At 43.5% G+C, this 10,573-nt stretch overlaps 2 protein-coding genes across 9 annotated transcripts in view; one reads left to right on the plus strand and one right to left on the minus strand.

Moving 5' to 3' along the window:
* Window positions 1-3,407, minus strand: part of PLAG1 (PLAG1 zinc finger) — a 47,336-nt gene extending 43,929 nt beyond the window's left edge. For 2 of the 4 annotated variants that reach the window (XM_036436948.2, XM_036436949.2), the window contains exon 1: window positions 3,171-3,407. The gene's annotated coding sequence lies outside the window, so the exon portion shown is untranslated. The remainder of the gene's footprint in view (window positions 1-3,170) is intronic. The other 2 variants (XM_036436951.2, XM_045581423.1) reach the window with 1 other exon arrangement.
* Window positions 3,408-3,696: 289 nt separating this feature from the next.
* Window positions 3,697-10,259, plus strand: CHCHD7 (coiled-coil-helix-coiled-coil-helix domain containing 7). 5 transcript variants are annotated; one of them, XM_036436963.2, is made up of 4 exons: window positions 3,697-3,861; window positions 7,298-7,367; window positions 9,281-9,379; window positions 10,130-10,259. In XM_036436963.2, the coding sequence occupies exons 2-4, from the start codon at window positions 7,314-7,316 to the stop codon at window positions 10,232-10,234; spliced, it is 258 nt and encodes an 85-aa protein (XP_036292856.1). In that variant the 5' UTR covers window positions 3,697-3,861; window positions 7,298-7,313; the 3' UTR covers window positions 10,235-10,259. The 5 variants fall into 5 exon arrangements, with proteins under 5 accessions (XP_036292856.1, XP_036292852.1, XP_036292855.1 ...); XM_036436959.2 differs by having other exon boundaries at window positions 3,722-3,861; window positions 9,237-9,379; XM_036436962.1 differs by lacking the exon at window positions 3,697-3,861 and adding an exon at window positions 3,870-4,318 and having other exon boundaries at window positions 9,237-9,379.
* Window positions 10,260-10,573: the final 314 nt, after the last annotated feature.

Consider the following 10,573-nt stretch of genomic DNA (forward strand, 5'->3'; position numbering starts at 1 on the left):
AACAAAGTTTCTCTTCTGTATTGATAGTTTAATCACTTTCCAATCAATTTTGATTTAACAGCAGTTCCTGGGATTAATTTTTAATGACTTCTTATAAAGTTGTAATTGCTTCCAAAATCAGAAACCACAAGATGATGTACTCAAACACTACACCGATGTAATGCTGTTATGGAGGTATTTACAGAAAGGTGCAGATAAGAGCTCAGCTGTGAACACAAGTTAACATACAGTGGACTCCAAAAGAGTAATTTGTTTGTATAGTATGGCAAGAAAAAAATATTCTGAATAAGCAGCATAAAAATCTAGCTGTATTTTTAATCTATTTTTATAAATCATAAAAACAAAGGAAAATAGGCATTTATCCTAGAAACTCCATTTACCTGTGGAAAACGGAACACAAGTAATTTTTATTCAAGATTAACCTTCATCCCAATAGAGTACAGCTAACAATTTACATTATTTAAATTTTTGAAAATATTGTGGAAATTGACACCATGAGAGGTGACATTAGTTTGTGCTCAGTAAACATTTTGTTAAATAACACAAGCAAATTAACTTAAGATGCAGACTGATAGGTCTCAGGATTTAAAAAACCTTGTCATTCCAAAGGCACAGAATTACAGCACATGTATAGGATGGGCTTTAAAAATGGGTGGACGTAAACTTTTCCATGGTGTTGGTGTGTGTGTGTGTTTTTTTTTCTTTTCCCTTTAAAGTGCTTAGTGTTAAAGAATCTCCATCAAGAGCTCTGTCTACAGTTTTCAAGCAGAAGTCCTCCCTGTACCTTAAGCCAAATTGAATATTAGCATTTTACAGCTTTTTTTTTTTTTAACAAAATGGCTGTAAAATCACATTATGGGCATACAAAGCCCTTTGATCTCACTGCACAGAATTCATAACTGTTCAATAATGCTATACCATTACACCACACACCTTAAACTATTTCCATTTTTCCACCCTTCCTTCCAAAATCAGCCTTCCAAAAAGCAAAGCAACAGTAACATGAAAAAGTTCCTGGGAGGGCTTGTGACACAAAAAGAACAATTTGGAAACAACCTCATCTACACAATATCCATCTTCTGCGGGGCTGGCGTGCCCCTCCTTCCCCTCCATCACTCCTTAAAGGTGGGCGCCCTTGAGTCATGGAAAAGAAGGCTCCTCCATCACCACCCCCCCTCCCCAGCACCTCTGCTGCTGGTCCTCAGACAGGGGCTCTGTGTAGGTGATGGAAACCACAGGGGGTGGGGGGTGGGGGGAAAAGAGAAGCTGTCCCTTTAAAATGCCCTGCTCTGTCCCATATCCCACGTGGAACCAACATCAGCAGCACTTTCCCATTAGCTTCCATGTGATGCAAGAGGCATACCATGCCCTTTCTATATACACGAAAGCCATGAAAACAACCCAGCTTCACGTTCTGGACGGAGGATGAACAGGTGAAGCCAACATGGTCAGGAAAGGGAGCGGCCCAAGCACCCTCCCCAGAAAGGTGCTCCCAGCCCCGCACTCCCAGGCTCTCAGTCGCCTCCCTCCACCCCTCCTCGGTGGAGCTCCGTTTTAAATAAAAGGAGGGAGCCACCAACAAAACCTGAGGCAGAAACGCGACCAAAATTTGCAATCCAAAAGCCGGGAAAGGTTTATTCTTCCCATCACACATATTAACTCCATTAAGAAAGAAATGGCATCACTTTTTTTTCTCCCCCCCCTCTCCACCCACCCCCCTCCCCTCCAAAAAAAAACCCCCCCAAAAAACCAACAACAACAAAAAAAAAACCCAACACCCAGCGAAGATCACCAAAAAGAGAGTTATTAAAAATCGCACAAATATACTGTTTATCTTATCTCGGATCAGCCCCCAGTGCCCGATAAAGTTTAGCAAGTTTCTGCCCTGCCACCTCCCCCCCCCTCTTCCCTCCTTTCCCCCCCCTCCTCCCCCTGCATCGGATTTTCACGTTTTCTCCTCATTGTCGGTGGAAGTTATAAGAAGGGCTTTTTTTTTTTTTTCGCCGCTGCCCTTCGAAGAAAAGTTTTTTTTTTTTCCCTGAAAAAATAAATAAATATTCACTCCTCGGTCCCTGCGACGCCGAAATGGACCTCCGGGGAAGGGCGGTTCGTGCTTTCACCTCTGGCGAGGAAACGGGGAGCATCCCGGGCTCGTAGGGATTTTTTGCGATTTTTTGAAAATTTTTATTTGGTTATATGCCTGAGTTCTCCCTCCATTTTGGTTGTTTATGATACTGACAACAAGCTGTCCCTGCTCGGCGCAGAGATCTCGCTCTCTCCTGCTTTCATTTAGCGCCCCCTCCCCCGGGCGCCCCCTCCCGCCGCCACCCCGCCGGCCCGCACCCGCCCGGGGACCCCGCGGCCGGACCCCGGCTCGCCCACCTGGGGAGGAGGGAAAGGGCGAAGAAAAACACACACACACACAAATCCATTTCGCCAGAAAAGAAAAAAAAAAAAAACCTCTTTGGGTGGAAAAAAAAAAAAAAAAAGGGGCAAAGTTACCCCAAGTCACTCCAAGTTTCCCCCCCAAATACCGCCGACCGCGGGTCCCCGCCGGGCCCCCTGGGGAGCCACCTCCCCCCGGGATGTTTTGGTGGAAAATGCGGGGACTTTGCTCCTAAAACCGAATTTATATTAATTTTTTCCCTTATTTTTTTCGGGTCTCTTAATGTCTTCCGCTCTCGCTTGCTGCCGCTGCCGCCGCTGTCACAATATTCACAGCACCAGAGAGGAGGAGGAGGAGGAGGAGGAGGAGGAGGAAAACTTTTCAAACTTTCCAGACCCCGAATAAAGGTTTTTTTTCTTTTTCTTCTTCTTCTCTCTTTATTTCTTTTTTTTTTTTTTTTTTTTTTTCCCACCGACCTCACCTTCGGGTCTCCAGCCGCCTTGCCCCCCTGCCCTGTCAGAAGCTACCTTCGGGGAGTCCTCGCCACCCCTCCAGGAATTTTTTATTTTATTTTAATTTATTTTTTTATTATTATTTTCCCTCTCCTCCCCGGGGTCCCGAGCAGGGGCTGGGAGTGAGCACAAACTTTTCCTCCTCCTCCGGCCGCCGCCGCCGCCGCCGCCGCGGTTCCTCTTGCCCCCTCGGCTCGTCCCATAATTTAAAGAACCCTGATATTCCTCCCGCTAAACGCCTCTCCGCCGCCCCGGACCCCGGCAGGACTCACCGCGGGGCTTTAACATCCTCCCTCCGGCCCGTCCGCCGCCTTTACACCGCCCGCGGAATTTCTAATAATTTTTTTCTCATATTTCGGGCTGGACGCGGCGGGCCTGGAAATTGTTTCCTTACGCCTCTTTCCAGCAGCCATTGTAGTGTATGCGCTGCCCCTGCAGCCCAACTTGCAGCTGCCGCCGCCGCAGCCGCCGCCGCCGCCGACGTCGCGCCCACCGCCGCCTCCCCGGGCCTTGCTCGGCCGCCGCCCCCGCCCCCCGCCGGCCCCGCCTCCCGGGCCCCGCCCGCCGCTGCGGCCGCCCCCTCCCCGAATGCGCCCCGCCCACTAGGCCCCGCGCCGCCGGGAATGGACCCAGCCGATTGGTCGAAGGAGCCGCCGATCAAGCGAAAGTGTTAAGGGGCGGGCCGAGGGGCGGTGGGGCCGAGCGCGACGCCCCGCCCACCCCGCCCTCCTCGGCCCTCCTCCCGCCAGCTGGGGGCGGGGCGAGGCCCGCCCGCCCCCCGCCGCGCAGGGCCGGGATCGGCTGTCAGTCAGGCGGCGGCGCTCGCCGATTGGGCGGGCGGCCGCCGGGGAGCGGGGGCAGCACGTTAGGCTGCGCGCTACTTAAGGTCCAGCTGCGGGAGCTATTGACGTGTTTGGAGCTGGAGACTGTGTCGGGTGCCTGGCGAAGCGGCGGCACTTCGAGGTGAGTGATCCCGCAGCCCTCCTTCTGTGGCGTCCGCAGGGGACGGGGGATCGTGGGCTGCACCTGAGCCGCCACGGGGCCCGCACACACTTCCGCGCGGAGCTGCTTCCACCAGGCCTCGCTGCGGCGCGGGCCCCTTCCCCTCGTTTCTCCTCCCGGGTCTCCTCTTTCGGGCCGGGGACGAGAAAGGGGACCCGTGCCAGGGCCACCCCAGCTGTGTCTTCAGCCTCCTTCCCAGCCTTGGAAGCGTCATTGCCTGCGCCTACACCCCAGTGTCCTGCCTGGTCGTCACCACCTGCCCCCTCGGCGCCCGTCGAAGGTGGAAGCAAGGTGTGCCCACCTGTGCCCGCCGTCCACGGTCAGACGGTTGGACGGGCTGCAGTCGCGGAAGGAAGGCAGCGAGGTCTCGGGCTTACATCCTCTCCGGCTCCTCCATTCGATTTCCCGCCTCCCTCCGGTATGCCACCCTGACTTTCCTGACCCTGTCTCCCTGCATCCAAAGGTGGGAGCAGGGCTTTAGGCCCTCACGGGGACATTCTCCAGCTGCCCGAGAGTTGCATCCGCGCTTTGCCAGGAGCACAGAGCTCTGCCTTGGCTCTGGCCAGCCTGTGGACGTGGGCGCAAGGCCCCTTCCCCTTTCCCTTACAAAGCTACTGGTGCTTGGAGAGTGGGGACATGATGGGAAGGAAAGCAAATACTTCTTAAAGAAGTCTGCCCTGTAGGGGAGATTGTTAGAGCTGTTCCTCAAATGTGCTTGGGAGGCCCTTCCTTCAACTCTTTGCTTTCTTTCTGGCAAGGAGAGCTTTGCACCAATCACTTCTGTCTAGCACATCCAGAAAGTGAAGTAGATGAGGCCTCTCTCTAGCGGACCACTTCTCACTGTAAATTGACATTTCTAGTTCACACGTGAGGAATATTTTTGCAAAGGTGACATTCAGAAGTCCAAATGTAGATGGACGTGTGTTTAGAGTTCGGAGCGGAAAGGAAATGACATGTGGATAAACTCATGCTGCAGACTTTATTGGGGTAAATGTGATGTTATCTAGAGGTTATTTTTTTTTTTAAGAACCCCTCATGATGATGATAAAATGTAGAGTAGGACACTTTCACATGAGGCATGCATCTGATCGTTGTTGAGATGACATCCCAGGAATATGAACAGCAAAGCAAAGAGTTCTGTGTTCTCACATCATAGGATAGACAAATAGCAGGGCTGTGCATGCAGTACCATCATTTTCTCTAGGATGTCAAGCCTGGGAAAGAATTGTGTTCCGTAGACGAAGAGACTTCTAGATATATTTGAGCAACATTTTGAATATCCCTTTTGCCAAGATGTTTTTGTTAGCCAGTTATATTCATGTACTGTTCAATGAAAACCATAAAAAAAAAAAAAAAAAGGATTGCATCATGGGTATGCAAGGACTCCAGAATGACTGACTAAACTTTTTTTCATCCTTCTTTGCAAAGGTTGGTCTCTCTTAGCCTGGACAACCTGATTATTCCATAATTGACGAAACCAAGCTTGGTGACTCTTGATTGAGAATACCTCCCCTTTTCAGGAGCTTGTGGGTTTTGACAATTAGTCCTGAATGTATTTTTTTTAAACATGATATATATATATATATATGTATATATATATATATATATATATGTATATATTTTTAAATATATTTTATTGATTTTGTACAGAGAGGAAGGGAGAGAGATAGAGAGTAAGAAACATCGATGAGAGAGAGAGTCATCGATCAGCTGCCTCTTGCACACCCCCTACTGGGGATATGCCCGCAACCAAGGTACATGCCCTTGACCGGAATCGAACCCAGGACCTTTCAGTCCCCAAGCCGACGCTCTATCCATTGAGCCAAACCAGTCCCGGCACATGATAATATTTTTTGATGGTTCCATCTTGGGCAATGAAAGAAGAAACCATTTCATACAAAAAATTCTGACCTCTGTCTGGTTATGCTGATGTACAATAGTTTTCATTCTGTGGCATTTTAGAAGTCACACTACATTATTTGCTGTCTTTCCCTTCAATCTTTATGTGAAATAACTAAGCTAGAACAGGTTTCGAGAATATAAATTAAATCAGCTCTTTAAACTTAGTGCAGCGCATTGAAAAAATATTTGTAATCCAGCCTGGGTGGCTCAGTGGTTGAGGATGGACCTATGAACCAGGAGGTAACTGTTCCATTCCTGGTCAGGGCACATGCCTGGTTTGTGGTCTCAATCCCCAGTAGGGGCCATGCAGGAGGCAGCCAATCAAGGATTCTGTCTCATCGTTGATGTTTCTATCTCTTTCTTCCTCTCCCTGCCTCTCTGAAATCAATAAAAACATATTTGAAAAAAAATATTTGTAGGTGGTTCATCCATGGTATACAATATATTGAAACAAGAAAATCACTTTGAAATATAGTTTTATAATTTTTTCTTTTAGTTCCTATGATATGTCTTTGAAGATAATAAGCATACCAACTTCAGTTGAACTTACTTATAGAAAGCAATTGTTGTGGACTGTAGTTGACATGCCAGTTATATGAGTATATGACTTGGCTGGGAATATAACTAATTGGCTCTTAGGGAATGGTTATCACTTTTAACCAATAAAGACTTCTGAGGCTGTATCTGGAAGATTTGAGTTGAAAGATTAATGAATGACAGTAGCTTTCCCTGATTCCTTCAACCCAGAAATATCAATTAAATATAAGATAATGCTGGAAATCAGGTTTCAACTTAAAAAAACAAAACAAACAAACAAAAAAACTTTTCAAAATCTCACCTAAGCAGTAACTTTTATTTTTTGGTATATTGGCACTGTGGTGCTGGCCATGGAATAGGCATTCATGCTCTTTAGTTAAATGTTTTTGCTAAAGTCGGGTTATTCCACATATATTTTTGTATGCTAATTCTATATAATAAAGAGCTAATATGTTAATTAGATCAAACAGCAGAACAACTGTCCGGACGACCTTCAGATGAAGCCAGGGCTGTGAGGACGGCTGAGTCTCAAGAGCCGAGTCCCTTGCATGACAAATTTTGTGCATCGAGCCTCTAGTCAATGTATAATAAGGAAACAACTGTTAGAGTGCATGTTGTATTCTTAGGTTTTGTTAGTATAATTAATTGCTTAACCTTTAGAAATAAAAATAAACTAAAATTGAATGCTAGCTGAACTATCTTTCTTTTTGGACTTCACAATCAATATTTCAGTAGATGTACTTAAATATCACCTTTGTGCTGAGGCACCATGGCAATGCAAAGGAAAAACATATCCAAGTCTTTTTTTTTCCCCAATACATAGGCTGTAGGAAGTTCCTCACTAGATAATCACTATGCCAAAAGTAATTTTCAAGCATTTATGGGGCTAATGAGATTTATTGATTCGTTTTATGACATCCACTGTATAACTCTTTCCCCCAACATTTACTACCTTCAGTAAGAAGACTGTTAGGATGCCAATGGTAGCACGAAGAATGAGAGATCCTGATACAAATCCTTGCTTGTTGGTAAGGTGGTTTGCTTTTAATTTTTGTGAGTGTTAAGCTGGGAAAACAGGCTTCTTCTGGTTTTGTGGGTATCTGTTTTCTGCAGTCTTTTTAAAAAAATGTTTTCCTCTCTTTATTTGCTTTTTTATTTTAATGGGATTTTAAAAAATACAGAAGTTTTATATTTCCTACTCAGAAATCCAGTAAATAGTCACTTCCATCTTTTTTTTTTTACTATGTCATTTATTATTTTTTAATTAATTTAGTTATTTTTATTAAAGTATAATTGACATATATTAGTTTCAAGTGTACAACATAGTTATTTGACATTTATATTCCTTATGATGTGATAACCACAATATGTCAAATATAACCATCTGTCACCGTACGTTATCATTGACTGTATTCCCTGGGCTCATTAAATCCCTGTCACTTACTTATTTTATGACTGGAAGTTTGTACCTTCACCTTTTTCATCCATCCCTAAGCCCCCTTCCCTTTGGCAACCATAAGTTTGTTCTCTGTATCTACCAATCTGTTTCTATTTTCTGCCATTTTTTAAAAGTTATTTCTGTCCAAAAAAAAAATATTCCTAACTAGTCTATCCTTATTTTACTAGGACATTTTTAGATATGCATAATTTAGCTAACAAAGATTTATCTCTTTTAAGTTTTCCTTATTTATATAATCTGCAAGCATTTAGTTGTCACTATAATGTTAAACAAGCATATGTAACACTGAGGAAAATTTTTAGTTCAAACATGGAAAGTTGGAAAATATGATGTTTTTAAATTGTTACTGAAATTTACGTTTTAATAGCAATAATTTCATCATGTCCTTGAGATCACCTGGCCAAGGGTAAGGGGCTGATATAGAATTAGTCTATTTAAACTCTAAAGATTTTCACAAAGATATATAAACAAAATGCTTTGTTGAATAATAAGCTTTGTTGGCATTTATTTGGTATGACTAGCAGTATTTCTGGTTTTGTCACCCTGGGATAATGTAATCACCAGACTAGTGCTAGGGAAATGATATTCCCTAATCCTATATGGATTTTCTAAACATACACATTCATTAATTATTTGGCATAGAAATTTAGATTTGTTCTGAATATTATGTTTTCAATTGCTTTACTAAGTCTCTTTAGATAGAAATATTTTTTTGATCTATGAAGCAAATTACCTGTTTAGTTAAAGCTTTCCTTTAGGTAGTGACCTCTCAGAATCATACCTTTTACTTTGAAGTTTGTTATCCAATCTGCTTCCAGTTCAGACAGCTTGAATTTCATTCCCAAATGGCAGCTACCCTCCTTTGAACTCATAGCCCTGTGTTGCTCACGTTAGTTTTGAAGTGATCTTAATGATATCTATTAAAATCGCTCACACGATAGTGTATTTACTTGCATAATGATAGCAAAAATACATGGAGATGAATGGTGTTAATTTAAGTTGCCTTGATGTAGACCAGTTATTAGCAATTTACTTAGGATCTCAAAACTAGCATTAACATCAAACATTCAAGTCAAAGTCAGAACTGGGAAAAGCAGGAGACCTGCCCTCTGAGTCAAGAGATGATTTTGATTCTAGCTTGTGCTGCAGTGATTTTGAACACATTGCACCTTGCCACAGCCTCTTTGTTAAATGGTTACTGGGTTAAATGATCTCGGTCAGTGCTTTGGCTCAAATTCCCGTGGTTAGATATTCAACAAACTGACCCAGACTACAAAAAGGAAGATGTCTGCCCTGTGCAGAATGACTGCCTGGGATAGTTGGAAAAATAATTCAATTTTTGTTCATTAAATGTTCATTAAAACAAACAAAAGGAAACTGTTTCATATTAGCTGCTTTGTGGAGGAAGCATCTTCAGAAGTTATTTTGGGTTTTTTAGATCCTATCCCACCTCTTAAATGATGCCTATCTTACATATTTAAGGAATCTGATGCTTCTACCAGATGTATGGATGAAAATAACTATGACAGGGAAATGTGTTCCAATTACTTCTTGAAGTACAAAAACTGCCGAAAGTTCTGGGTAAGTCTAGCGAGGTTAGATGAGATGGTCTAACTCATCCCTTAGGCTCGAAAATGAAGGCTGAAATGAATCAGTTCCCACAATCCCGCCTTTGGGATGGCTGTAGGGAAACTTAACCTTGCCACTTTGTCCTCAGTGTGTTATTTTAGCCTAAATAATCATCGAGAGGTCTTCTTAATTGCCTCATCTTACTCCAAGGTAAAAGAATGCAGTTCTAATATAGGTGGCTTTTCCTAGGTGTATGAGTATCTGCAGCCCTAAAACAATAACCCTGTTATAATTTTACTTCTCTTGGAGATGAACAGAATGGATGATTTGTCTTGTCATAACACATATTAGGCTTCCATTTCTGTCTCCTGCTTTCCCGCTGCCACCCAGGATAGTTTAAATGGTCCCATGTTTTCTGGAGACATTGGTATGCAATTTCTGTTTCTCTGAGCACAAGGTGCAGCTGCTTCATTTCTCTCTGCTAAATTAAGTGATGGTTTCATCGAAGGACTGTGCTCTTGTAGTTAAACAGCATGTCCCCATCCCAGTCACCGTTAACGCAGTCCTCTGGGAATAGCCACTTCTACTTAATTGTTCTTAGTTTGAAACTTAATCTGAACTCTTACAATTAGTTTTTTGGGTTTTCTTTGTAATTTTTTAAAAAAAATTCTTTTTGAGGATACAGTAGCAAGTTACTGGAAAATAATTAGCAGTTAATACATGACTGAATTTGGTTTCTTCTCTTTTTTTCCCTAAATGCAGAATGCTATCATGATGCAGAGAAGACAGAATGGAGTGAAGCCACCTATGCCAACAGCAGCAGAAAGAAATGAGATCTTGGCAGCAATGGGAAAGATGCCCTATTGAATGTTTGCATTAAAGTGATTTAACTTAAAAGGAGAAATTTTTAATAAATAATTACTGTAATCTTTTAAGACCGGACAAACCTTACCCAGACAGATCTTATATTCTGTTAGGAAAGGCTACACAAGGAGCTGGGCTTTTCCTCTGGGTCTCAAAAGAAAAGAAAAGTATGAGAAAGTAAAGCCTTAATGGGGTGAAAAGAAGGCAGTATCTCATGTGAGCAACAACATGCTAGAAGGAAAGCTGGAGACAAATTCAGAGTTGTCCACTGTCTCACCTGAGTTTAAGGTGGGCAGGGAAGTAATGGCAGAGATGACTGTGTGTGGCCTCAAACCCGAGGCT

This window comes from Pipistrellus kuhlii, unplaced genomic scaffold (genome assembly GCF_014108245.1).
Source record: "Pipistrellus kuhlii isolate mPipKuh1 unplaced genomic scaffold, mPipKuh1.p scaffold_m20_p_14, whole genome shotgun sequence".
Lineage (NCBI taxonomy): Eukaryota > Metazoa > Chordata > Mammalia > Chiroptera > Vespertilionidae > Pipistrellus > Pipistrellus kuhlii.